A 24,957-nucleotide genomic window follows, 5' to 3' on the forward strand; every position below is an offset into this window, starting at 1 on the left:
AAAACACACACATGCACACACAGTGACATTTTAGACCTTCTTCAGAATACTGTATATACTATGGGCATCCTTACATTATTATTTATTACTAGAGCTACAATAATAAAGCAATGAGGAGGGGGAAGTAATAAATATGAAATAATGTATTTATGATGATTCCATTTGTTTCACTATCCACTCTGTGCAGGGCAAAGCTTATTACATTTTTAAACTGTAGAGATACAATCTTTTGTCTTATTTAAAATATAAATCTAATATAATCTGCTTCTTAATGTATGTTCTTTAAAATACAGCGTGTGTTTTTTAATATATTATAATTATAATTATTATTATGTGGACATGCATATTAGATCGTTTTTTTAGTGAAATATAATCCCTCCAGAAAGGCAGGAAATGCCCAGAAACTTACTTTAAAACTAAATATGTTCCCTAAAACGGTGACAGAGCTACAGACCCATGACAGCCTTACACAGGTAGCCAGCAGCTGTGACCAGCACTACTTGTGCAGTTAATAAAAGGACAGGTAATGTTTGTCGCGCTGTTGCACACACAGCACGCTCGTTTGTTTCAGTTCGTCAGTTGCAACAAGACAGCTTACCAACGTGTACGTAATAAGCTAATACTCCTGTGTGCTACACACTACAGTGTGCGCTGTACACCTACTTACTGGGTTTGTCGCATCAGTCTGTGTCTCTGAGTTAACTTGTGTTTCTCCTACAGCTCCGGACCGCAAAAAATGCGCGTGCTCTTTGTGAGCTCGTTCCCGGCTCGTAACCAGCGCGTTCTGCCGTCGAGGGCGATCATTGGTTAAATGTGATCATGTGACTGATGCAAGCCAGATCCTTTTATTTAGCAAAACTATAATTAATAGTTAAATATTATTGTTGAGGGGAACAGACAGGACTCCGCACGCACACACACATAAAAAAAAAATAAAAAAAATAAAAAAAATTGAAAAGTTGCCTCAACAAAAGGGCACTTTGGGCACTCATCAGGAAAGGGGCGGGTGCTCAAGCCCCTCTAGCCCCCCCCCCTCTGCACGTCCCTGCCACCGGGCCCTCTGACCATCACCAGTAGGCATAGGGTGAAGTGTCTTGCCCAAGGACACAACGACTGAGACTATCCAAGCCGGGGCTCAAACCGGCAACCTTACGATTGCAAGGCGATCGCCATAACAAGTGAATTGGAAAAGCACTTAAGAAAATGCATGGATGGTTATTTTCAAGTGGAATCATATCACCCACATTGCAAATTGCTGTCAGCTGTCATTCAGTGTATGATTTGCTGTGCTGCTGCAGAGATCCAGGCCAGACCAGGCAGAAGCTGTTTCATCAGATGAAAAGAGGCTGGTAACATTTTTGTAAAATCAAATGAGCATTACAACCTGGATTTAAGATAAAATGTTAAATATTTACACACAAGGAGTTGTTGAATACCAGAGTGCATCAATTAAATGGAAGGAAAATCCTCGATGGGTTCTGTTTTCAAATGGTTGAAGGAATTGTTTGAAATTTGATTTTCAGTCATTCTCTCTTCATAGGACATGCGAGTGGGATTCACACATGCCTCCTGTTGCACCCACTTCTTATTTTGCATAATCTGAAGTTAATTTGACACCGCTTCCTGACGGGTTGGTTAACCAGCGATTTATCAAGCATACATTACTCTGCAGTGTTCTCTCATTAAACATATACGGCTTTGCAGCAGTGTGGTATCATAATTACTCTCTCAGCACTCACCCAGCAAAGCATTCTGTAAATTGCACAGTAAGTAATGCTTCTGACAATATATTCTCCAATAGTAGCAAGCTGGAACAGAGCTGTAAGGGACAACATTCTCCGTCTTCTTGTATGTTAGGTAAATGTAATCTGAGACACTAACTCACTGGATATTTGCAAAAATTAAAAGGACATGAAGACGCATGTAGGTTCTCCACCACCTTTCTACAATGCTATTTGAAAACGTGGACATCATAGCATGACACATACACACAGAAACACACTTTGTGTCTGTGTCTATATGAGGGGGTAGAGTGTCAGCCCCCCAGGCAGCGGACTTTCAAATATTGAGTACGCCCTACTGTGGAACAAACTGCGACTGCTATCCAATGCCACGCTTGTCTGCCTCTGTTCAGATCACTTCCTCCGCTGGCTCCAGCCATCTGGTGGGAGGTAGCCTTGGCTCGTTTCAGATTTGGAAAGGATCCAAATAGCTTTCCCTGTCAGCTTTACTGCGCTCTCTGCGTTCTCTCTCCCAGGTTGTGTATATTAAGACGTTAACCAAGACATCAGGATTACAGCTATAATCCTGAAATTTATGTCTCTCCTCAGATGCACGTCTGTCCCACCTCTCATTTATTAGGCTCTTAGGGAAGACTGAGATGAAGAGAGATGGGATGTTGCTATAACTGGTGTTACTAAAGAAGAATGATCATATTTCTGGTGGTTCTGGCACACCTCTGTTTAGTGTCAGGACACAATCATCTGAGATGTGTTTCTTGCAGTGATAAACCCATAAAGCATGTTTTGGTTTTCTCGCCCCCAGCTGTACTGTTTTGGTCCAATGTCAACATGAAGACAACACTGTGCACAACCAGATCAGTATCAAAAAGCCAAGAAACACCTAGCCCATTAAGTTTTTTGTGGACGTTTTGGCAAAGCAAAATACATTTTTTCAGAGACATTGGTAGAGACTTAAAGTGAAAAAAACAGTGACTAACAGACCGAAACAAAACTCTGTATGCACTCTAATATTAGACAGAACTGTAAAAGCAATCAGTGGAATCAACATCTAATGTAAGCCCCAAACCACAGTCATTTTTGTGACTGCTGAAGAGCCTCAGAACAGAATAGGAACGATTTGTTTCATCTTATTGAGAGACACAGACAAATACTTGCTTCATTGCTTTATCTAAAAAAAATTGCAGTCATATGAAAAAAACATTGAAAAAAAGCATTGACTTTACTTCATTTTTTATGCTCAGTAAATATGTAAAAACAAGACATATTTTCACACATTTAACATGGCTTCTCGATTATGACTGTGCTTCATTCCTTCATTTACAAGGACGTTTGCATCTTAGTGGCATCTTGGGCTTTTCCATTCGTGTCAGAGTTAATAGACAGAACCAGCTCCATTTCCTGACCAGGCGAGGGGATGGGCATTTTATTAATCTTGGCAAAGCTCTGGCTGATGTCCATAAAGGTTTTATTTTTGGTTTCCGGGAGGACGACATAGAGGTATATGGATCCCAGAATGCAGACTGCCACAAACACAAGGAAGGAAAAGGACTGCAGCGTCTCCTGTGCAAACAGAAAACATACAGACAAGAAACATGAGACATATCAGATTTGTGCATACACTGTGCTGTTTTCAACATCCTTACCCTCAGTTCATCATTCTTCAATCAGATGACATCTAGTAAAGTTTATTAAAAAACAAAAATTTTACAGCAGAATTTTAAACAATTAAATGATTACTGGCGTGTCCACCTCCACACAGCTGGATCGTGACATTTTTCAGTCCATCTCTGCAGAGACATCATCTGTGGCATCTGTTTTGTCATCTGTTTTGTCAAATGTGTGTCATTGATGAGGACAGCATAACATTCCCATGATTTTCCGCTCAAAAGAATCCTACAAGCATATAAACTGAACATTACTCTTCTTGTATATACTTGCATGTAGTCGTGTGTTCAAGTACCAAAAGTATGAAAGGTAACCTTGTCCTGTGGGTTATGCCAATAATAGAGATTAGTGACAGATTTAAAAATACACACTGACTGATTACCCAGAGGGAGATTTAGATGTGGAGAGAGGGTTTTGTGCGTGTGCGTATGTGAGTAAGAGAGAAAGACAGAGAAAGAGTCTGAGAGAGAAAGGTTGGGTGTAGGGCAGAGAAACTTGGCTGACCCTGACCAGTATGTTACCAACTATAATCCCTCGCTTATGAGGAGGCAGACTGCAAATGCAGAACTATGTACCAGGTATTAGAAATGCAGTGTCCAAACAACCACGACCTCAGTAAAGAACTACTTACCACTTTGATTTCAGTTGGTTATATCACCACTGCTGTTAGTCTCTGACACTGTTTTCCTCTGTTGAGAGTATTTCATAATAGCGCCATAAAAAAAAAAAAAAACCTCAGAGCATCGTGCAAAGGGCCTGACCCAGTTTCCATGCTGCCTCTGTGACGTAACACTCATCTGCAAAGTTAGCAAGTTCTTCAGAAAGAACTGCCTTTCTCTCTCAGTTGTCAGGGTAGATGAGTCATCTTACAAACAGGATATTTATGCGTTCACTCCATTTGTCATTAATCGAATTTTTGCAAGCCCGTGGATTGACAAGGATGAGACAGTCCTGATTTTGACACTGGGATAAGCCTTTGATCTGCTGTGGTGGCTCAGCTGGGTTCAGTGTGGTGCACACGCAGACAGTAAGGCATGAACACAAAGACCCAATTGCTGTACACACACACACACAAACAGACACACTTTTTTCATGCTTAAATGAATGTTGGCTGAATAATGTGCAAACAGAAAAGGCGAGGTGAATGCTCTAAAATGCACTGCAGACGTACTGTAAATCTAATCTGGTCAAATGAGTGTCCATGCTTGGACATATACTGTCAGTCACTGGTTTCTGGTGCAACAATGAGTCATTGCTGGGGGTAGGGGTTTGCCGGTGTTAAAAGGGGGATATTTGCATGGCTGTGGGCTTTCATAGATTGTGTTGCCTGTGGGAGGCACAACGAGGAGATGGAGATGTATACAAGATTTGAAATGTCCACACTGGACTGATTTATGGATTACACTGATCAGCCACAACATTAAAACCCCTGGGAGAGAATAACATTGATCATCTTGTTACAATGCAGTGTTCTGTTGGGAAACCAGGAGTCCTGGCATTGATGTGGATCTTTTGACGTTGTCTTCAGACTCTCCAGATTCCAATATGATCAAGCTTCTGTGACAACCCATAGGACCCAATGGATCTGCTGCCAAAGTCCTGATGCCCGACTCTACAGTTGAGTGTTGTGGCTAATCCTTGGCTATATCATTGTTGTTACAATATGAGCATACAAGACAAAAAAACAACAATACCCATTAAGCATCATGTTTATGGATCACAGCTGCATTAATAAGACAAACACAAAGTCATTCAAAACTCATAGCGTATGAATGGATGTGATTGAATGTGATGGGTCATTAGGTTTTACAGATCTCATGCACAAATAGAGCTTGTTGTTATTGCCCCATTTTATACTTATATATACATTTATATTGGTGTGAAGCATCGCATTGGAACTAGAGCTCCTGCTATCTTAGCATTTCTCCATATGATGACTTCACCAGCTTTGGTAAGGGTTAAAAAAATGGCAAGTGAAAGTTTCTTCTTTTCATAAAATTCACTGTGGCAGAAATTGACGTTATACTGTTTGTTTGTACTGGCTGACTAGAGTTATAGAGCAGCGTGCATAGTTTGTGAAAAGCTTGCCTGAGTCAATAACTGCAGAGTTCCAAACCTCCACCGTTATTAGCATCAGCACACAAAGTGTGCGCTGGGAGCTTCATGGCATCAGTTTCCATGACAGAGAAGCTCTTGCTCTTGCAATTCTTAGGGAATGCTTTAGACTCCAATTGCAGCAGAAAGAAGGTCCTGTAACCCTGTAGTGCATCCTGCTTGGTGCATGAGTTTTTGAGACCTTTACATCATGTTTATTTGTTTTTTCAGAAAAACCTGATGTACACAATTAGACACGTGGTGCTACTGTGAGCAATAAATACACATAAATGCTCGTTGTAGCAAAAAGGATACAAATTAAAACTAATATGCAAATTGATATTTAATTTCTTTCCTCTTAATTTTTCAGAAGGTTCCATAAATCCTCCAGTTAGACTTTTCTGGCAATTATTTCATGGTTCAGGCTTTATGAGGTGAAAGCACGCATTAGATCTGTTAAATTTATATTAAAAAAAGAAAGAAAGAAAAGAGCCAGTTAAACAAAAAATCTCTGTTAAAACTTCAAATGAGGCTGTCAACAGTATCTCAAATGAACACATACAGGATGGCTGGAGCCTTTTCGTGTGGAGTTTGCGTATTATTCCTGTGCCTGTATGGTTTTCCAAATTAGCTAAAGGTGAATTGATTTGGAGAACTGATGATTCAAAATGATGATAGTGTGTGGTTGTCGGTGTTAGCTCTGCGATGAACCTCCAATTTGTCTTGAATATAGACAAATCCAAGATGGCGGTACACATCGAGTTAAGATATCTCACTTATCTTAACTGCACTACTGTATAGTTTTCATTGATCAGGAAATAGCCTTGGTGGAGTTTTCGGGAGTGTTAATTGGTATAATTGCTACTTAATGTGTTCCTTTCCTGCACCATAGGCCTGGGAGCATTTTGCATATCTGTGTTCAGGTGCTGCTGTCCTTTTAGATATCCATGTACGGAATTAAAAAGTGCTAATAATTGATAATATTTCATATTACAAGATTTTAACTGCTATATTTTATAACCCCATTTGAAAACCTAGCTCTGCAGAGCACTAACTGACACCTCAGCAGTGGCCTGCCATGGAAAGATGGGTTGTGACAGTTAAACGGTGTGTTGTCTGGAAAGGGGTCAGAGCTGGTTTCAGGTGCATGTCAGAAACCAGTCAGTCACTGCTGGGATCTGGATGCCAGGCATGTGCCTGGGAGTTCGTGGGGCTAGCAAAACCCAACCAACAAAAGCAACGAGCAACTCTGCAATATTTGTGGAATTGGCTGGCTAAAAATAACCTTCTGTTGCTTTCTGTTTCTCACACGTGTCCAAATCTTCCCTGCCAGGTCAGCCTTATCTCTTGCTCTGCTCTAGGACTTTCTCCTGTGACACACTCTTATTGTATACCTTTATTATCTGTTTAATTACCTATTCAGCTCTATATCTACTTGACCTTCCATTTCCTGACATAAATTACCAGCAATCTCATTGTTCAGCCATCAAAATACCAAAAAAAACCCCAAAAAAACCACCTGTTTATCATGACATCATACCTCTTTGTCCTGTCTTCCTACTGGTCAGTGGTACATGACAGGTAGAAGTGCAATATATCATCCTTTATTTCTCCAATCCTTATTTTTTACAAGAATGAAGTGACAGTGCAGACACAATGGTGAGGTGTTCAGGCTCCTGTACATCTACTGACAACTCTTCATTTAAGGATTCATAGTCTGGTGTAGCTCTAGCACAGGAGAGTATAGGTGTTTCATTACATATACAGGGTACCTGACATGCTGAAACCGGCAGGGTTCAGCACATTTCTGTAAATGACTTCCACAATGCAAGCTTCCTATTCTTAGCAGTGGGTGTTGCTTACCTAGTTATATTGTGATCGGTAACATGACACAAAGGAAAACAAATGTAGTTTTTTGTCACACTGCCAATGTGAAGATGTGGATGGCATTTTTGTTTTTTAGTCACACTTCATTCGAGACTGAAATATCTTTACAGATGAGTTCCCCCACCAAACTTTGTGTTTCAGAGAGAAGTATCTGGAGAATGGAGCTCTGACGAGTTTTCCAGAGTTATACTTTGGCGTAACACTCTGGTAACCGCTTCTCTCCTAGCGCCATAGCCAGATCTTGATCGTTAGATTTAAACTCTTCTGTGGTGGTGTACCGAGGTAAAACCACAAACATTGTGTCATTTTCCTAGTGCTTATGGGCCTGACTGTATAGCTATGAAATAGTGACTTTGCAAACATTTTAACATCTCCAAAATTAATTACACTTTGAGAACACATCTGTTATTCCTGTGGGAGCTCATGCATCACACAGTCGGTGTGAGAGTGGAAGTGCAGGAACGCATCGCCCAATGGAGTTTTGAGATGTTTGGGCTTTAATTTTTTTTTCTCTTAAATTCAGCAAGACTAAATGAAAAGGAAAAGACAGATCATACAAGAACAACTTCCACCTCTAAGAAAACACCATCTAAGTGTTTGTTACGCCCTTTTCAGCTATTTTAGTTCTTCGTTCACTCTTTGCCTCCAACACACGACACTCCGGTACAGCTGACTGAAAGGACAAAATTAGATTTATCTGGGGGGGCTACTGAGCGAACAGGCAGAAAACATTTGACGGAAGGTCAAAACGGCGTCACTAAAATGTCCACCGTGCCTCAAGCAAACTTTCACTCTGATCTCAAACTTCTACGATGACTTTTGTCGAACTTTTTCTTTCTCACAATGAATGTGCCCTTAAAGCTACGGTCAGAGAACCTCGCTTTGTGGGAAAGTTGCAGAGGCGGAGGGAAGAACATATTGTTTCTGCTAAAAAGGTGAAACTCTGTTTAGTTGTAATTACAATCAGGTTCTGAGTCACTGTTTTCATGGCAAACACATATGCTCAACATCTGCTCTCTAGGCTAAAACCACTTCTGATTGACAAGTCGTTTTGTCAAGCCACTTATCATTTATCTCGTCCATGTCAAAACCATAGAATATAATTCATGGTGCTGTAGCATTTTCTGTCGCATACGTCACATAGGGCTGCTAGAATGTAGAAACTGTAACCAAGATCTACATTTATGGATGAATAAAAATCAAAGAGACAAAAGAAAAAGAGAAATCCCCCTGTGAAGTCACACACACCCGTGTACCATAAACCGAATTCATTTGCATTTCCAGTGTAGTTCAATCCCATATTCATTAATTTTCAAAGCCCTGCTCCTGTTTTCAGAACTTATTAAAATCTTATCCCTGAAAAATCCACTGATAATATCATCTGTGCTCATCTTCATCAGTCTGTGAATACACTGTACAACTGATTCCTGTTCACAAAACTCCTGATGAGTGCTAGAGGCTAAATATCACGCACCCAACTGGATCAACTGGAGGTCAGATTCATTCCTGAGTTCCTGCACTCTTATGATGATCATTGGATGCCCGATATTTCAAGGAGCAAAGGAGTGCTTGAGAAAAAACACAAGAACAAAGATGCACGTGAAATCCCAGAAGGAATGTTTAAGATAAGACGGGCAAAGGAATCATGAAATGACACGTCACAGGCTTCTTTATGTAACTCTGTGTAATTAAAACATCATCACACCCAGCTTTAGCTATAAATTCACATGCACTGAATAGTTAATCGTATTTGTAGTCCAGGCACTCAAACACAATTATTCAAAATGTATTTACTTTGCAGAGTCATGCACCTGTGTAGATGCATCCGTATTAACTACCCTGCTGCTCAGAGCTTTAAAGTATTAAATTCAATGTTTTTCTGCATTAATTCACTTTTTTAAATCAGCCGCATCAGATAGAAAATAGCCCTTTCTATTAAAAAAATCCTCCAGGTTAACTGGAAATAAAATAATTTATGTAATTATGAATGATTTATTAACTGAAAACTCTGGCTTTACGGTACAATGTATTCATTCACAGATGAATCTATTTAACTAATTCATTAGAAATCAGCGAAGACAAGCAAGAATACAATGAACAAGTTTGTTTAAGGGTGCAGGAACATCAGCGTACATATTTAGATTTTATTTTTTTATCTCACAAAGATTGAAATGTCAAATGCCATTAGGATCTAATGAGGGACAAGTGGGTCATTATAACCAAGGGCAAAGTTCTGTCTAAAAAAAAAGGCAGAACCATGTCCTCTGCACACAGGGCAGATATAATCAGACACTAGCACTTTATATTAGGTAATGTAAGAAAAGCAAAGTTAAAAACTCAAATATGCCATGTAAGAAATATAAAGGTCACACTTTCAGTTGAAATGTCATTTTTAAAAATATCTCTGTAACGATGTGTTATATAGATAATGCCGTTTTCCTAACGAGCCAGATAATGATGGTATGGTGTCTTTAGCAACAAAGTTTTCCTACTGTGGAGTAGCTAGAAATTGCTATCACTGTCCACAGTAATAGTTTAACAATTTTAATAATGCTCTAATTAGAAAGCACACAATTCAAGTTGCCAGAGTGCAATCTAAAAGTGGCAGCCACACTGAAAGCTGTTTCGAAATGCCTGAGAAGATGATTTTGCCTCTCTCTTTTTGATTAAGATAACTTAATAACTTCAAGACAAACGCAACGCAAAACCTCCATCTGAGTAAGAAACCAAAAGAGCAACACGTCACACTTCTAAGCCCATTTAAGAGCTCTGTTGGTTTTTAACTCAGGTGGAGAGAATGAGGTGTGTCTGCAGCTGCAGAGCAAGCCTCGCAGTTGTGAAGCAGCACTGGTGAATGTTTGCCCAAAGCTCAGTAGATTTGTCACCAGAGACAACTTGCTGAATAGATACAAAAACTCACTGAATCTATAAAGCAAACAGGTTGCCAATAAAGAAGTCTTCTTAAGTGCGATAATCACTGCTGTGAGTGTCAGGAATGCCAAGCACCCAATCTAATGTGGTATATGTTAGGTTATGTGATAAAGAAAGCTTTCACAGGACTCTATGCAGTCCTATAAAAAACTAAGTATGCCGTTAATGCTTCAATAGGAATAAAGAGCATAAGGAGCAGCCAGCATTTGATGCACCTATTGCACCTATATAAACACAAAGGTTTGTGTAGTTTGCTTGCCCGGAGCATACAGGTTTATTTTAAAACAGAGCAATGAGTTTCCCGTGTATGGACAGAAAAGTCACCCCAAGCTTAGAGTGCTCAGAGAAACAAACAAGCAAAAAAACCCAAGAGCTACATCTCAGACTCTACAGACCTCATTGAGCATGTTAAATGTTAAAGTTTATCAGAGAATAATTAGACAGAGGTTCAACAAGGATGGCTTGTTTGGAAGGGTTGCAAAGAGAAAGTCTCTCTCTAAAAAGAACATGGCAGCAGGGCTTAGCTTTGGAAAGGTGCATCTGAACAAATGGAACAATGTCCTTCAGAGAGATGAGACCAGAGGGGAGATGTTGGGCCATAATGAACAGCACCATGTTTAAGTACACTGGTAGAGAGGTGATGATTTGGGCTTGTTTTACAGCCACAGGAGCAGGGCACCTTGCAATCATCGAGTCAGACATGAAATCCTGTGTATACCAAAGTATTCTAAAGATGACCAACCGTTTTCAAGAAATGAATACTTCTAGTTTTCCTGCCGAAGATGATTTTACATGCTATTGAATCATGGAGTGCACTCCATTTGTGAAAAATGCTGTTTTTATTATAGACATTGTACCTTGAAATAGGTAAATGCTGATATAGGAAAAAAATCATCTGTCATGAACAACAGACTGCTGTATGTTGTGTAAAGTTTGAAAAATAGAAGACTGACGCAAGCTGTACAGACAGATCCAGAGAGATCAGCAATAGATGCTTTAATTAAAATCATATTCTGTCAGTAGGAATTACCAGATACAACTCACTTAACAGATCATTGGGAGTGATACAGCAAAAACTACTTAAGTACTCAAAGAATAAAACAGCTCGATATAAATTTTTAAAGGGATCGTGCACTAGGAAAACAGCAGGTTGTTGGAGATCTGTGTTATGAATTCTAACCAGAAATGGAAATGTCAAACTGAAGAACACCTTTGCTTGCAATGCTGTAAACAAACTTGTCTTCACTGGTGCAGTACAGAGTACTGAGACACAATTAATACTGAGACACTTGGACAAAATTAAAGCAATGAACTGTGGATGACTCGAAAGCTTCACTGGCTGAAATGAGAAGAATGTTTTAACCACTAAACGACTTCATTTTTTGTGCGCTAACATGAGATTGAAATGAAAAATAGCAGCAGTGAAGGACACAAAGAGACTGATATAGTTATAATTGTTTAAAATGTGAAAGAGGCCAAAGGAATAGCAAATGAGCTTAATTTTAATCCTTTAGTTATAAAATCCTTGGAAGATGAGCACTAACAGCAGAGGGAAAACAGGAGGAGACATATACTGTGTGACGCATGAGGCTGGCAAACAAGTATTCAGTCTGTGGAATGAGGAACCACATTGCTTCGATAGAACTATGTCAGACTGATTTATCCTCTTTTCAGTTCAGTATCTTTTATGCTAGCCTGCATTCAGATCATAAGCAGATGTATACGATAGGTTGAGGCAGCCACAAATTGTCAGATTCAGCGCATATAGCAATGATTCACCGAGTGGTTCATTTTTAAAGGTAGATAACCCGCATTCATCGCCTTTTCATCAGGATTCCCATTTTTGCAATGTTTGATTTAAAAAAACCCTCACACTTCAGTAAAAGTCCCTTTTTTCACTCTAAAACGCTAGATCCCCCACCCACCGTCTTAAAGGAATACTGCTTGTCTTTACAAAGAAGTTGGTCCACCTTAAAACAAAACAAAATGAAAGAATATAAAAGAATTGTTTTCATGCAGTATCAAGAGAAAATAAATCAATGAATGACCTTTAATGTACCTTCAAAGGACACCGCAGCCAGCCAAGTTGGACAGTTATTATACAGAATGTACTCATTAAGGTTGCCTGTCAAGATATTAATGCCTGCTACAAAATATCAAAGACAGAGGGATGAGAAGAAAGAAACAGCGATGGTTCATTTATAATACACACACAGGCTGTGATTTCCCCAGTAAAACTCCAGGGTTTCCTCCAGTGTCTGCAAGCCAGCTGCGCCAGAGCATCAGATTTTAACATGCTTTTTCAGACAGGAGGGGTCAACAGTCCCAACAACTTTACTCGCTGAAACTATAAACTCTTTTGTTCTTCTTTACAGTTCCAGCCTTTCCCAGCTTTCCTTCTGCACCTCTGAATTCAGTGTTATAGTGTTAAAATTACATGTGAGCTTCACTGTAAGTAACTGTGTCACCACTGCCTTTACAGAACGCAACTGAAAATCAAAGTCTGTGTCTTCAGATAATGTTCCTGTAGGGGGACTCCCACCTCTGTGTCCCAGATGAGAGTTTTGCTTTTGTCACAGCAGCAGCTCGCTAAAAACACCTCGTGCAACAGCATTTAATGAACATATATGTGCCGGCGTTGTTAAAAGAAAGTCTGATATGGGACAGAACACCCTCCAAGATAATAATGGGGGTTTTTTTTGTAACTGGAAGAGTACTAAAGGTCTAGAAATAAAGAATTAATAACCTTGGGCCGTCCCCTGTACAGGTATTTAAAAATGCAGTTAAAATGCAGCAGGAAAAAAGAGAATAATAAAAAAGTAGTAATAAAAAGTATTAAATTAGTAAAAAAGTATAAATATTAAAAAAGAAAATGAAAAAATGAGCATGTTATGGTTCCACAGTGAAAGTGTTTAATCCAGATTCATATTTTAAGCTTAAAAACAGGTTTTTGATTTTTCTGTTTGTTTTGTTTCATGTTCATCACTGCACATATGTGAGTAAAAAAATATTCCCAGTGACTCTATTGCTTCATAGCTTATTCTATAAATTTCATTTTCCCAATAATGGGAAAAATAAGCATGCACACAGTGTGTACAATAGTACGGAGCTCCATATGTCTTGAACTCCAGGAGCCATAAACCTCCTATCCAGTAAAAAGGCCTCTAAAATCCTCGGGCTTTTTTTTTTTTGGGGGGGGGGGGGGCTTGGCAGAGATACTACATGTGCAGGGCATTCTGTTATCTCACAAACAAAAGCTCAGCGCCATTCTGTGTGGCAGAAAACTGCCGCTGGAACACCTGCAGTGAACTGTCTGTGTTATCAGCCTGATTTCCCCCTACTACACCCAGAGTGGCAGTACAGTTTATAATTGTGTTGGCACTGGTCCAGCTCCTGTTGGGGAAAACTGCAGCCACTCAAGCTGCACAGGAGGTTATACATGTAGTCCAGTCGCATGGAGGAATTTAACACCCTCGTTCAGAATGGTTAGCCCTCTAGACAGACGCATCAAAATGCTGCCAGTCTTCCCCCACCATGATGGAAACCATTCAAAGTGCCCATCCTTGACGTCTGCTGTTTGAAGTGTAACATATTTGAAATAGCTGTAATAACAGCCAAATTATTTCATATCAGTTTTTCTTTTGTTCTGGTGCGTTGTTCTTCTTGGAGAGCAATCAAAAACGATCCCGTTCCCATATCCCTGCTTTCTGCTGCACTGCTTCAGTGATTCTCTGAATGCCCAGTGCTGATCTCGTCTTTGAGAAAGCGTACACTGCAAGAATGTGCAGTTGTTGAAGACATCCGTCCAGAATCAGAAAAGTGCTAACCATCTGAGTCCACCAGCTTGTCCCAGGGCTGTCTGGGTTGTGTTTGCAAGCTAAGACTCTTTTAATGTTCATAATGATGAGTTTATTCAATCTTTGGACATTAATAGATCTGATGGTGCTTCGCTGATCTCCATTTTCTTCTCATGAGGAATATAAATTGATTTCTCTGTCCAGCGTGCTTGCTTTCCTCTTTGTGATCATGGCCTCATATTACCAAGTCTAGCCTTATTTCTTGTCAGTGACTCACTCGCTGCTTTACAGGAGATAACTGCTATGAATGTAGCTGCACAAGAGTAACTATCCCCATGGGCCACAGATTCTATCCAACCCAGGCATATGCTACATCACAGGCCTTGTTAAAAGGGAAGTCAATTCAAGACATTTGACTTCTCACACTGGGAGCAGATTTCCTGAAGTATCTAATCTCTCTGGATTGTCTATCAGGATAGTCAGGTTGACTTTAAAGTAATACAGGCTGGTTTTATCTTTATAAAAAGTTAAAGAACTAATTTCAATGAGCTGAAATCCACTAAGTGATAAGACTATAAGGCTGCAACGGATAAACTAGAAATTGCTTCAGATAAGGCAGTTGGTTCTCAGGAAATGAGGGCAAATCCAAAGGCCCAACACATTTACAATACCTAAAGGTCAATTTTAGTCCCATAGGATCTGCAGTATAGTGAGCTGGCTGATGGCTAAAGACAAAGGCAACCAAATGTTTGTAAGAGACACACACATACACATAAAATGGCTCAGAGTATGAGAGCTGCTGAAAGAAATACCACCAGCACTGCATAGGCACAATAGTTAAAACTCCAGAGGAAGTCAGATGTCCACATTTTGCAGCCCAGTGTCTATGTCTGTTATAGCTGTAAACACCATTAACATTAAAGGATCCGACCACATCAGCCTCGATCTTAAAAAAGCAAAAAATACAAATAAAAAGCTCACACATCGACTTGGGTGGTAGAAATGTCATCCATCACTAAAAACATGCAGTTTAATTTATCTGGCATAAATCTGATGTGTGTATGAATGCGATGTTTCTGTGCGTCTGAGTGAAAAGATGTGGTTGTTGTGGTAGCTCAAATTATTAATTTTTAATGCAACCTAAATTGTGGCACAAAAAGACCAAATTTTTTTCTCCAAACAGTTGCAGTAAAACATGCTGCAGTAAAACAATGAAAAAAAAAATAGAAAAACAAACAAACAAAAACACAGGGATGCAACAAAAAGAGTTACGATGAGAGGAGGCAGCGACGAACAGTTGCCTGGAGCAACCGGTTGGGTTTCAGGAGATGAAAGAGGACCTGGTGTCTTTTGAGAAAACATTCCAGTTTTACACACTGATAGGCTCTTCTGTCCTCAACTCCTGTATATTTTTTATTATGTCACCCCAAATTTCATTTCTAACAAACAACATTCAAGGATCTTTTTTTTGCAGTTTTTTGAGAAATCATGTGCATTTAAAGCAAAACTCTCAGCCTGCTCTCTATATTAACCTCTGCACAGTACTTTTGGGTGCTCTGTCTATCCTTGTCTATTTGTAGCAGCTCTTTTTAAAAGGCTAAAGTAACGAGTATCGGCTGTGTGCTGGTTAGGAGAAAATACACCTGAACCGCCACCTTGTTCAAATAAAAATCCTTTTCTGTTGGCACCAAACTACACGAGCTCTTATGCAGCGTTGAATGTAAATCTGTTTCTGTGTCTATGCATTCAGCATTGCTGTCACGTCTCACACTGTTACACCTTGTTAAGAAATGTCCAAACAGTGAAACCGGCGCATCAGCGGTACAGCAGGATACATATCAATGCAGGATGCGTTAAGGCGCAGTGTTGCTGGACATTCGAAGACATTTTGACTAAATGGATGAACAACATCAGACATCACAACATCTCTGAAACACGTAAGATTAAATTTTAGCATTACTGCACAGCTCATGAAGGCTGTACAAACTTTTAATCTTTACTGCTGTTAAGCTCCAAATACACTGCAAACATATACCAACATGTTCCAAAATACAACTGAATCTTTAATTAAAGATCCCCAACTCCAGAAATGAAAATGCCCTTTTCTTTTAAACTATAGATCAATCCAAGTATCGATAGTATTGATACCAACTGCCGGTATTGGTATTGGATTGATAATAGCATGACAGGATCGATAACTTGTTTCTACCCTCCAAGTTCACTTTGTTCCCTAATGAATCGTGTTAATTTTTGATTTATTTAAAGTCTGTAGCACATTTAAAACAACAGAAGCAGAAAGACCCAATTTCAAAATACACGAAAGGCTATAAAAGGTGTGTTTTGCTGGTATGTCTGTGAAGGTTCTCAGTCATCCAGGTCATCGTAGTCAAAGGAGCTTGCAAAGAAAAGCGTCTGGACTTCTTTAAGTTGCTTGAAGACGTTTCACCTCTCATCCGAGAAGCTTCTTCAGTTCTAAGGTCAAATGGTGGAGAGTCCCAGATATAAACCTAGTGGGAGTGACCCCCCACAGAGGGACAAAAGGACCCCCTGATGATCCTCTAATCACCTGAGCCAAGGTGTGAAACTGGGTGTGGGTCCCAATCAGCCAGAGTTTCAGGTGAGTTCATTGTGAAACCTGGCCCCACCTTATCATGCGAATTCCTGAGGTCAGATGGCCCAGGATGTGAGTGGGCGTTAAGGCGTCTGGGAAGGGATCTCAAAACTGGATTATAGATGGCAGAGAGTTGGTGTCGTAAACCCCCGCCTCTGTTCAAAGATGGTCGCTCACAGTGGACATAGATGTCCACATAGACATCTATGTCCACACTCTCCACCATTTGACCTTAGAACTGAAGAAGCTTCTCGGATGAGAGGTGAAACGTCTTCAAGCAACTTAAAGAAGTCCAGACGCTTTTCTTTGCAAGCTCCTTTGACTGTTTTGCTGGTAATTATTCCAAAAATTAAAAATCACAGTGATTTAGTGCTTAATAAAATGTATTCAGAATTAACAAATTAATAATGATTCATCTCATAAACCATGATACGCTACTCTTCCTCACATACACTGCCTTAAAATGATCAGTATTGGTATTGGCAATATCAGCCTTGTATTTACTTAGTGTCAGATCTGTACAAAAACTTTCAGTACTACCACCTCTAGTTTGCAGGATTTTTGTTTAAAAATTCAATTCTAAACTAAAACCTCTTTGATATCACTGATGGTAAGTTCTTAATTTTGGAAAATAGCTTACAAGCTAGACGGGACATTATAAAACAGTTTTCAAAAGTAGTGATTCTCATGAAAATATCTAATCTGTAAAGTGGGTTAAGTGCCCCTTAACAGTAACTTTTACTGCCAATATTTTGCTGGTACGGAGTTAAAGCTCACAATATTATCACACTAACCAGGGAAATAAAACCCCAATTCATAATTCCTGTAGAGTATGCCCTGCATGGCTTAACTGCTTTTCCTCAGGGCTGTGCCAGGAGAGGCTTGTAGTAAATGAAGCAGGATCACAGTTTTCATATCTGCGCTTTACATAAAGGTCAGGATTAAGTTTAAAGTCTTCTGTGCTCAATCCAAGTGCCTTGAAGAAAACTACCTTATAAAAGTTAAGTGGTGTGCGTCGGAGCGCCAGTCGAAGCGAGTTCATCTTCCTATCATCATTTTTAAATACATTCAGGCGTACAAGCATGATTTTCAAGAACATTTTCTTCATTAGGTTAAAAATCATGCATTGTTTGGTTAATAACACTACAGCTTTGGCTTCTTTTGTAATATATTTTTTTATTGTAAATTCAATATATGCTCCTGATGTTGTAAACCTGAGTGAGTAAGCTGAAAAATCATACCATAACTAAAATGCAGTGTGAACATTAAGGAGTGTTACAACATTGATATTTAATAATGATGATATCATGGGAATGATACACATATCCACATACAGGGAGTGCAGAATTATTAGGCAAATGAGTATTTTGTCCACATCATCCTCTTCATGCATGTTGCCTTACTCCAAGCTGTATAGGCTTGAAAGCCTACTACCAATTAAGCATATTAGGTGATGTGCATCTCTGTAATGAGAAGGGGTGTGGTCTAATGACATCAACACCCTATATCAGGTGTGCATAATTATTAGGCAACTTCCTTTCCTTTGGCAAAATGGGTCAAAAGAAGGACTTGACAGGCTCAGAAAAGTCAGAAATAGTGAGATATCTTGCAGAGGGATGCAGCAGTCTCAAAATTGCAAAGCTTCTGAAGCGTGATCATCGAACAATCAAGCGTTTCATTCAAAATAGTCAACAGGGTCGCAAGAAGCGTGTGGAAAAACCAAGGCGCAAAATAACTGCCCATGAACTGAGAAAAGTCAAGCGTGCAGCTGCCAAGATGCCACTTGCCACCAGTTTGGCCATATTTCAGAGCTGCAACATCACTGGAGTGCCCAAAAGCACAAGGTGTGCAATACTCAGAGACATGGCCAAGGTAAGAAAGGCTGAAAGACGACCACCACTGAACAAGACACACAAGCTGAAACGTCAAGACTGGGCTAAGAAATATCTCAAGACTGGTTTTTCTAAGGTTTTATGGACTGATGAAATGAGAGTGAGTCTTGATGGGCCAGATGGATGGGCCCGTGGCTGGATTGGTAAAGGGCAGAGAGCTCCAGTCCGACTCAGACGCCAGCAAGGTGGAGGTGGAGTACTGGTTTGGGCTGGTATCATCAAAGATGAGCTTGTGGGGCCTTTTCGGGTTGAGGATGGAGTCAAGCTCAACTCCCAGTCCTACTGCCAGTTTCTGGAAGACACCTTCTTCAAGCAGTGGTACAGGAAGAAGTCTGCATCCTTCAAGAAAAACATGATTTTCATGCAGGACAATGCTCCATCACACGCGTCCAAGTACTCCACAGCGTGGCTGGCAAGAAAGGGTATAAAAGAAGAAAAACTAATGACATGGCCTCCTTGTTCACCTGATCTGAACCCCATTGAGAACCTGTGGTCCATCATCAAATGTGAGATTTACAAGGAGGGAAAACAGTACACCTCTCTGAACAGTGTCTGGGAGGCTGTGGTTGCTGCTGCACGCAATGTTGATGGTGAACAGATCAAAACACTGACAGAATCCATGGATGGCAGGCTTTTGAGTGTCCTTGCAAAGAAAGGTGGCTATATTGGTCTCTGATTTGTTTTTGTTTTGTTTTTGAATGTCAGAAATGTATATTTGTGAATGTGTAGATGTTATATTGGTTTCACTGGTGAAAAGAAATAATTGAAATGGGTATATATTTGTTTTTTGTTAAGTTTCCTAATAATTATGCACAGTAATAGTCACCTGCACACACAGATATCCCCCTAAAATAGCTAAAACTAAAAACAAACTAAAAACTACTTCCAAAAACATTCAGCTTTGATATTAATGAGTTTTTTGGGTTCATTGAGAACATGGTTGTTGTTCAATAATAAAATTATTCCTCAAAAATACAACTTGCCTAATAATTCTGCACTCCCTGTATTTAAAAGATGGACATAGCTTTGATATTAAAAAATTAAGCCACTGGTAAACTATGTATAAAAAAATTGGTCCACATTAATGCTAAAAAGAATGATAAAATGCATTTAGTGTGGGCCTTCCTTGTGACTAACAAGTCATTACCCTATGAGATGGTGGTTAAAATACTCAGTCCATATTTGATATGGATCTAAACTAACCAACGACTGGTGTCATGGTGTCTACACTCATCTTTTACATCCAGTGGCCAGTACCCCAGTGTGTAGATACGATTGCTCCACAGAGGTGACCTGTCGAGGGTGTACGCGGTCCAGTAACAGCTGAGAACTGGATAAGCAGTTAAGAAACTTGATTGACAGATGATTGTGGATATGAGTGAGACGTTCACACTTTACAGAAGCTAGCTTTCCTCATTTGCCAGTTTTCTCTAACCCCATTTGGCAGAAAAGATTACATTTTATACGTTTTATAAGTATACTGTGTGTTATTTTTGTCATGATAACCGTGTAATTAAAAACAGATATTGTGGTAGCCTGAGAGTATACATAAATAATGCCACTTACTTGAATAAATGGAAAAAGGAGGCCCACGGCAAAGTTAGATAGCCAGTTTACTGTGCCAGCGATCATGAAGGCAGCAGGTCGATAAGACTGTTCAAACAGTTCCCCGGTCAGGATAAAGGGGATGCCACCTGACAGAGAAAAAGACAGATGCTTAATGATTTATTGATTGATTAATTTTATTATTATTTTTTAAAAATTCTCCAATCTGCTCTATATTTGTTACAATTGACAAAAAAAATGTGCCAGGTGACTTTAAGTTAGATATTAATAATCCCTCTAACTGTACTGCAACAGAATTTCTGTCATGGTCCTGGGCCATGTGGGCCCAGTATTCTTAGTTTTCGTGTATTTTTGTATTTTGTTCTTTATTTAGGCCATGCTTCCTGGGTTGATCTGTTACGTTGTTCCTTATGTGTTTTCCCTTCGTGACTCTTACCCCCTGTGTGCCCCTCTGTGTATTTATGAGCCCTCGTCTCTCTTTGTGCTTTATTCTATGTTTTCCCCAGCCCGTTATGTCTGCGTTCTCCCCGTGCTCTCTCTCCTCCTGTTTGAACCTCTGTGTACTTCCTGCTTTACGTTGCCCATCTCCCATCAGTGTTACGTTCACTCCTGCCGTGTCTTGTTATGATTATCAGTGTCACCTGTGTTCCCCGTGTGCATCCACTTCCCCTGATCATCCCTCATGTGTATTTAGTCTCTGTGTTTCGTACAGTCTGTGTCGCGTCGTCTGTGTTCTCACCTCCATGTTTTCACGGTCAGTCCTTGCAGTGATCATCATAGTCTGAGTTTTCTTAGTTTGTCGCAGTATTAGTTTTCCCAGTTTAGTTATAGTCTAGTCACGCCATCCCTGCTTTGTTTGTGCACTTTGTCTTCAGCCATAATAAAGGCTCGCTTTCTGTTAAGTCCACTCCCGTCTACTAACTTGTGTATGCACCTGGGTCCATCACACACACCACCGCACGGCCTGTCTCTGCAGACCGTGACAGTACGACGCGACCATGTCGGACCCAGCGACACAAGAGAGGGAGATCCTCCAGACGGTGGAGTCGCTATGTGGTAGATGGCTGCGGTGCTCCGGAGAGGAGGAACGGGAGGAGTTGGCCCGCCAAGTGGGAGTATGCGTGTCTGTGTTTCCCTGGCTATGGGAGGCACTACACCCGCTGATCACCGACCTTCTCGTCACCGCTCTCCAACTCCGTCCGCAGCCACGGCTGCCTAGTGTGCAGGCTATGCCGCCAGAGCCCTGCTGTTGTCCCGTTTCCCCGCTGCTTCGCGAGCCAGAAGCAGTTGCAGTTGGAACGGTGAGGCTCGCCACCGACACACCTTCCGCTCGCGCCCCGTCGGCTTCCGCGTCTTCACCACGGTCTGGCCGCACGGCGTGGCGCACGGAGACGACGGAGGCCATGGACTTTGGCGAGGGAGAGCGGCAGCAGGTGTTACGGGCTTATCGGGAGGACGAGCTCCGGTGGAAGCCCTGGCTCATCTCGGAGCAGGACCTCTCACCTGCTGCACAGCCTACCAGCCGCTCGCCGTCTCCAATCCGCTTAGACTTTACTTCGCCTGCCTCATTTCTGGCAAGGATGTGGGCGGACGACCGGGAGATCGCCGGTACATCACCCCCTGCATTGGTGCCATCAGCGCCCATCGCGCCAGCTACCAGAAGGGGGCGGCGCCGGCGCCGCCGTGGCACCGCATTAACTCCGGTGAGTGACTGCGTTTTCGTGCCTCACGTCCCCTCTATGAAGCAGAGTGAGATGAGCATTGATTTGCCGGGGCCGGACACTATGACTGAATCGTGTTCGGAGACTGACAGTTCAGTGTTTAGTTGTTTAGAAAGACCTACTAAGGAAATCGTGGAGCCCGGTCTCTGTGAGCAGCAGCAAGCAGCTTGCACCCACGTAGAGGAGGAGCTCCGGGGAAAGCCGTGGCCTACCCCCGATTGTCAGCACATCTTTCGGGGAACACGCCTGGCTCTCGGGGGCCCTCGGAGCCGCCAGGGTCTGCAGCCTCTCACAACTCGGTTAGCTCCCTCGCAGCCCTTCACAGCTCGGTTAGCTCCCTCGCAGCCACCCTCAGTTCAGTTAGCTCCCTCGCAGCCACCCTCAGTTCAGTTAGCTCCCTCGCAGCCACCCTCAGTTCAGTTAGCTCCCTCGCAGCCACCCTCAGTTCAGTTAGCTCCCTCGCAGCCACCCTCAGTTCAGTTAGCTCCCTCGCAGCCACCCTCAGTTCAGTTAGCTCCAGTGCCGCCTGTAGCGCAGGCCCCAGTAGCTCCAGTGCCGCCTGTAGCGCAGGCCCCAGTAGCTCCAGTGCCGCCTGTAGCGCAGGCCCCGATAGCAGTACGGTCCGCTGGTCAGCTTAACATTCAGCCAGGGGTCTCAAATCTCTCTGGCTCTGCATCAGCTCCTGCTGGGAGCTCGGATGAGCTCATCCAGGACTCCGCGGCTCCCACGCCGCCACCTACCTCGTCAGCTGGAGGGTCCGAGGGGCCCGTTCAGCCTCCTGTCTCCGCTGGAGGGTCCGAGGGGCCCGTTCAGCAACCTTCCTCGTCAGCTGGGGGTTCTGGAGAACCGCACCACCTCATGCCACGTCAGCTGGAGGGTCCGAGGGGCCCGTTCAGCCTTCTGTCTCCGCTGGAGGGTCCGAGGAGCCCGTCCGGCCTCACGCCTCGTCTGCTGGAGGGCCCGAGGAGCCCGTCCAGCACCATGCCACATCAGCTGGAGGGCCCGAGGAGCCCATCCAGCCACCTTCTGCTACGCCTGGTCCAGCCTGTGCTTCGTCTGCTGCAGCTCCGGCCTGTGCTTCGTCTGCTGCAGCCTCGGCCTGTGCTTCGCCTGCTGCAGCCTCGGCCTGTGCTTCGCCTGCTGCAGCCTCGGCCTGTGCTTCGCCTGCTGCAGCCTCGGCCTGTGCTTCGCCTGCTGCAGCCTCGGCCTGTGCTTCGCCTGCTGCAGCCTCGGCCTGTGCTTCGCCTGCTGCAGCCTCAGCCTGTGCTTCGCCTGGTCCCGTGCCCACCGGGCCTCGGCCAGTACGCCTGACACTGGAGAGCCGCCGCTGCCTTGCGCACTGCCGGCCCCCTGAACTGTTCTGTCACCGTGGCCACCTTTCCCGTGGCCGGCCTCCGGAACGGTTGGACTGGACTTTTGTGTTGTCGCCTCTCGGGTTGGCCTTCGGGCCTCTTTGGACATTCGCCTTCCTGTTCTGGACTCTTTTGTGTATTTGTGGACTCAGTTTTGTTCTCGTGCTCCTTGTTTTTGGTTCGTTTTGTTCCCTCCGTCCTGGTCCCCCGCCTCCCGCCCTGGGTGGGGTGTTTTCTGTTTCGCTTGTGTTTTGTTTCTCGGGTTTGGGCTGTCGGGAGCCAGCCCTTTAGGGGGGGGTGGTGTCATGGTCCTGGGCCATGTGGGCCCAGTATTCTTAGTTTTCGTGTATTTTTGTATTTTGTTCTTTATTTAGGCCATGCTTCCTGGGTTGATCTGTTACGTTGTTCCTTATGTGTTTTCCCTTCGTGACTCTTACCCCCTGTGTGCCCCTCTGTGTATTTATGAGCCCTCGTCTCTCTTTGTGCTTTATTCTATGTTTTCCCCAGCCCGTTATGTCTGCGTTCTCCCCGTGCTCTCTCTCCTCCTGTTTGAACCTCTGTGTACTTCCTGCTTTACGTTGCCCATCTCCCATCAGTGTTACGTTCACTCCTGCCGTGTCTTGTTATGATTATCAGTGTCACCTGTGTTCCCCGTGTGCATCCACTTCCCCTGATCATCCCTCATGTGTATTTAGTCTCTGTGTTTCGTACAGTCTGTGTCGCGTCGTCTGTGTTCTCACCTCCATGTTTTCACGGTCAGTCCTTGCAGTGATCATCATAGTCTGAGTTTTCTTAGTTTGTCGCAGTATTAGTTTTCCCAGTTTAGTTATAGTCTAGTCACGCCATCCCTGCTTTGTTTGTGCACTTTGTCTTCAGCCATAATAAAGGCTCGCTTTCTGTTAAGTCCACTCCCGTCTACTAACTTGTGTATGCACCTGGGTCCATCACACACACCACCGCACAGCCTGTCTCTGCAGACCGTGACAATTTCTTAACATTGCTAAATTATTCATTTAGGGCAATGTGTTACCAGCCCCACACAGGATCTGGCTTTTACGCTTGACATATCTGTTAACTGTCGCCTAATGAAAGCCATTATTCTTACACCAACTCATAAAAAATATGTCTTGTTGTCTTGAGTAACAATAATAAGCACAATCCAAGGTTCAACCCTATCAACTGACTCATTCATCATACTCAGTTTTCTATCTTTGCTATATCTTCTAAGGTTTGTGAAAAATTTCTGTTGTCTGAGTTTTATTTATGAGTTCCACGACACGCCGATGATGTGGAAGTCTCAAAAACTCACAAAAAGTCATTTAAAAATATGATACATTTGGCTTTAAAGGGTTAAAGAGGTTTTACCTGTCATAAATCCCTGGCACCTCTCTATCACAAACAAATCCCTTTCATCTCGCTGTGATCCAGATTACTTTAAAACAACCAGTTTCTTCCCTCCTCAGACTCCACTGCTTTAAAGAATTACAGACCCATTTCCAAACAGCCATTTATTTCAAACATCTTTGAGAAAATTGTTGCTCATCACTTCCTTCAGCTGGCTGAGGGAAACATCTTTGATTAATTCCAATCTGGTTACTGATCAAACAGCACCACTAAAACATGACCATAACCTAAAATTACTAAAAAATACAACACTAAAGATAAAGGTGACTATTCCACTTTGGTCCTACTAGACTCA

General features: G+C 42.2%; 1 protein-coding gene across 3 annotated transcripts in view; it reads right to left on the reverse strand.

The window, feature by feature from the left end:
- Positions 1-2,900: 2,900 nt before the first annotated feature.
- The window catches only part of slc2a9l2 (solute carrier family 2 member 9, like 2), a 105,375-nt gene continuing 83,318 nt past the window's right edge, over positions 2,901-24,957 (reverse strand). For all 3 annotated transcript variants that reach the window (XM_085353097.1, XM_085353098.1, XM_085353096.1), the window contains exons 12-13: positions 20,186-20,313; positions 2,901-3,302 (exon numbers count right to left, since the gene is read on the reverse strand). In XM_085353097.1, coding sequence (XP_085209223.1) covers positions 3,060-3,302; positions 20,186-20,313 — 371 coding nt within the window. In that variant the 3' untranslated portion in view covers positions 2,901-3,059. The remainder of the gene's footprint in view (positions 3,303-20,185; positions 20,314-24,957) is intronic.

The sequence above is a fragment of the Diplotaxodon limnothrissa genome, linkage group LG5 (genome assembly GCF_057381915.1).
Source record: "Diplotaxodon limnothrissa isolate DT_005_m linkage group LG5, D_limnothrissa_male_GT1.1, whole genome shotgun sequence".
Classification (NCBI taxonomy): domain Eukaryota; kingdom Metazoa; phylum Chordata; class Actinopteri; order Cichliformes; family Cichlidae; genus Diplotaxodon; species Diplotaxodon limnothrissa.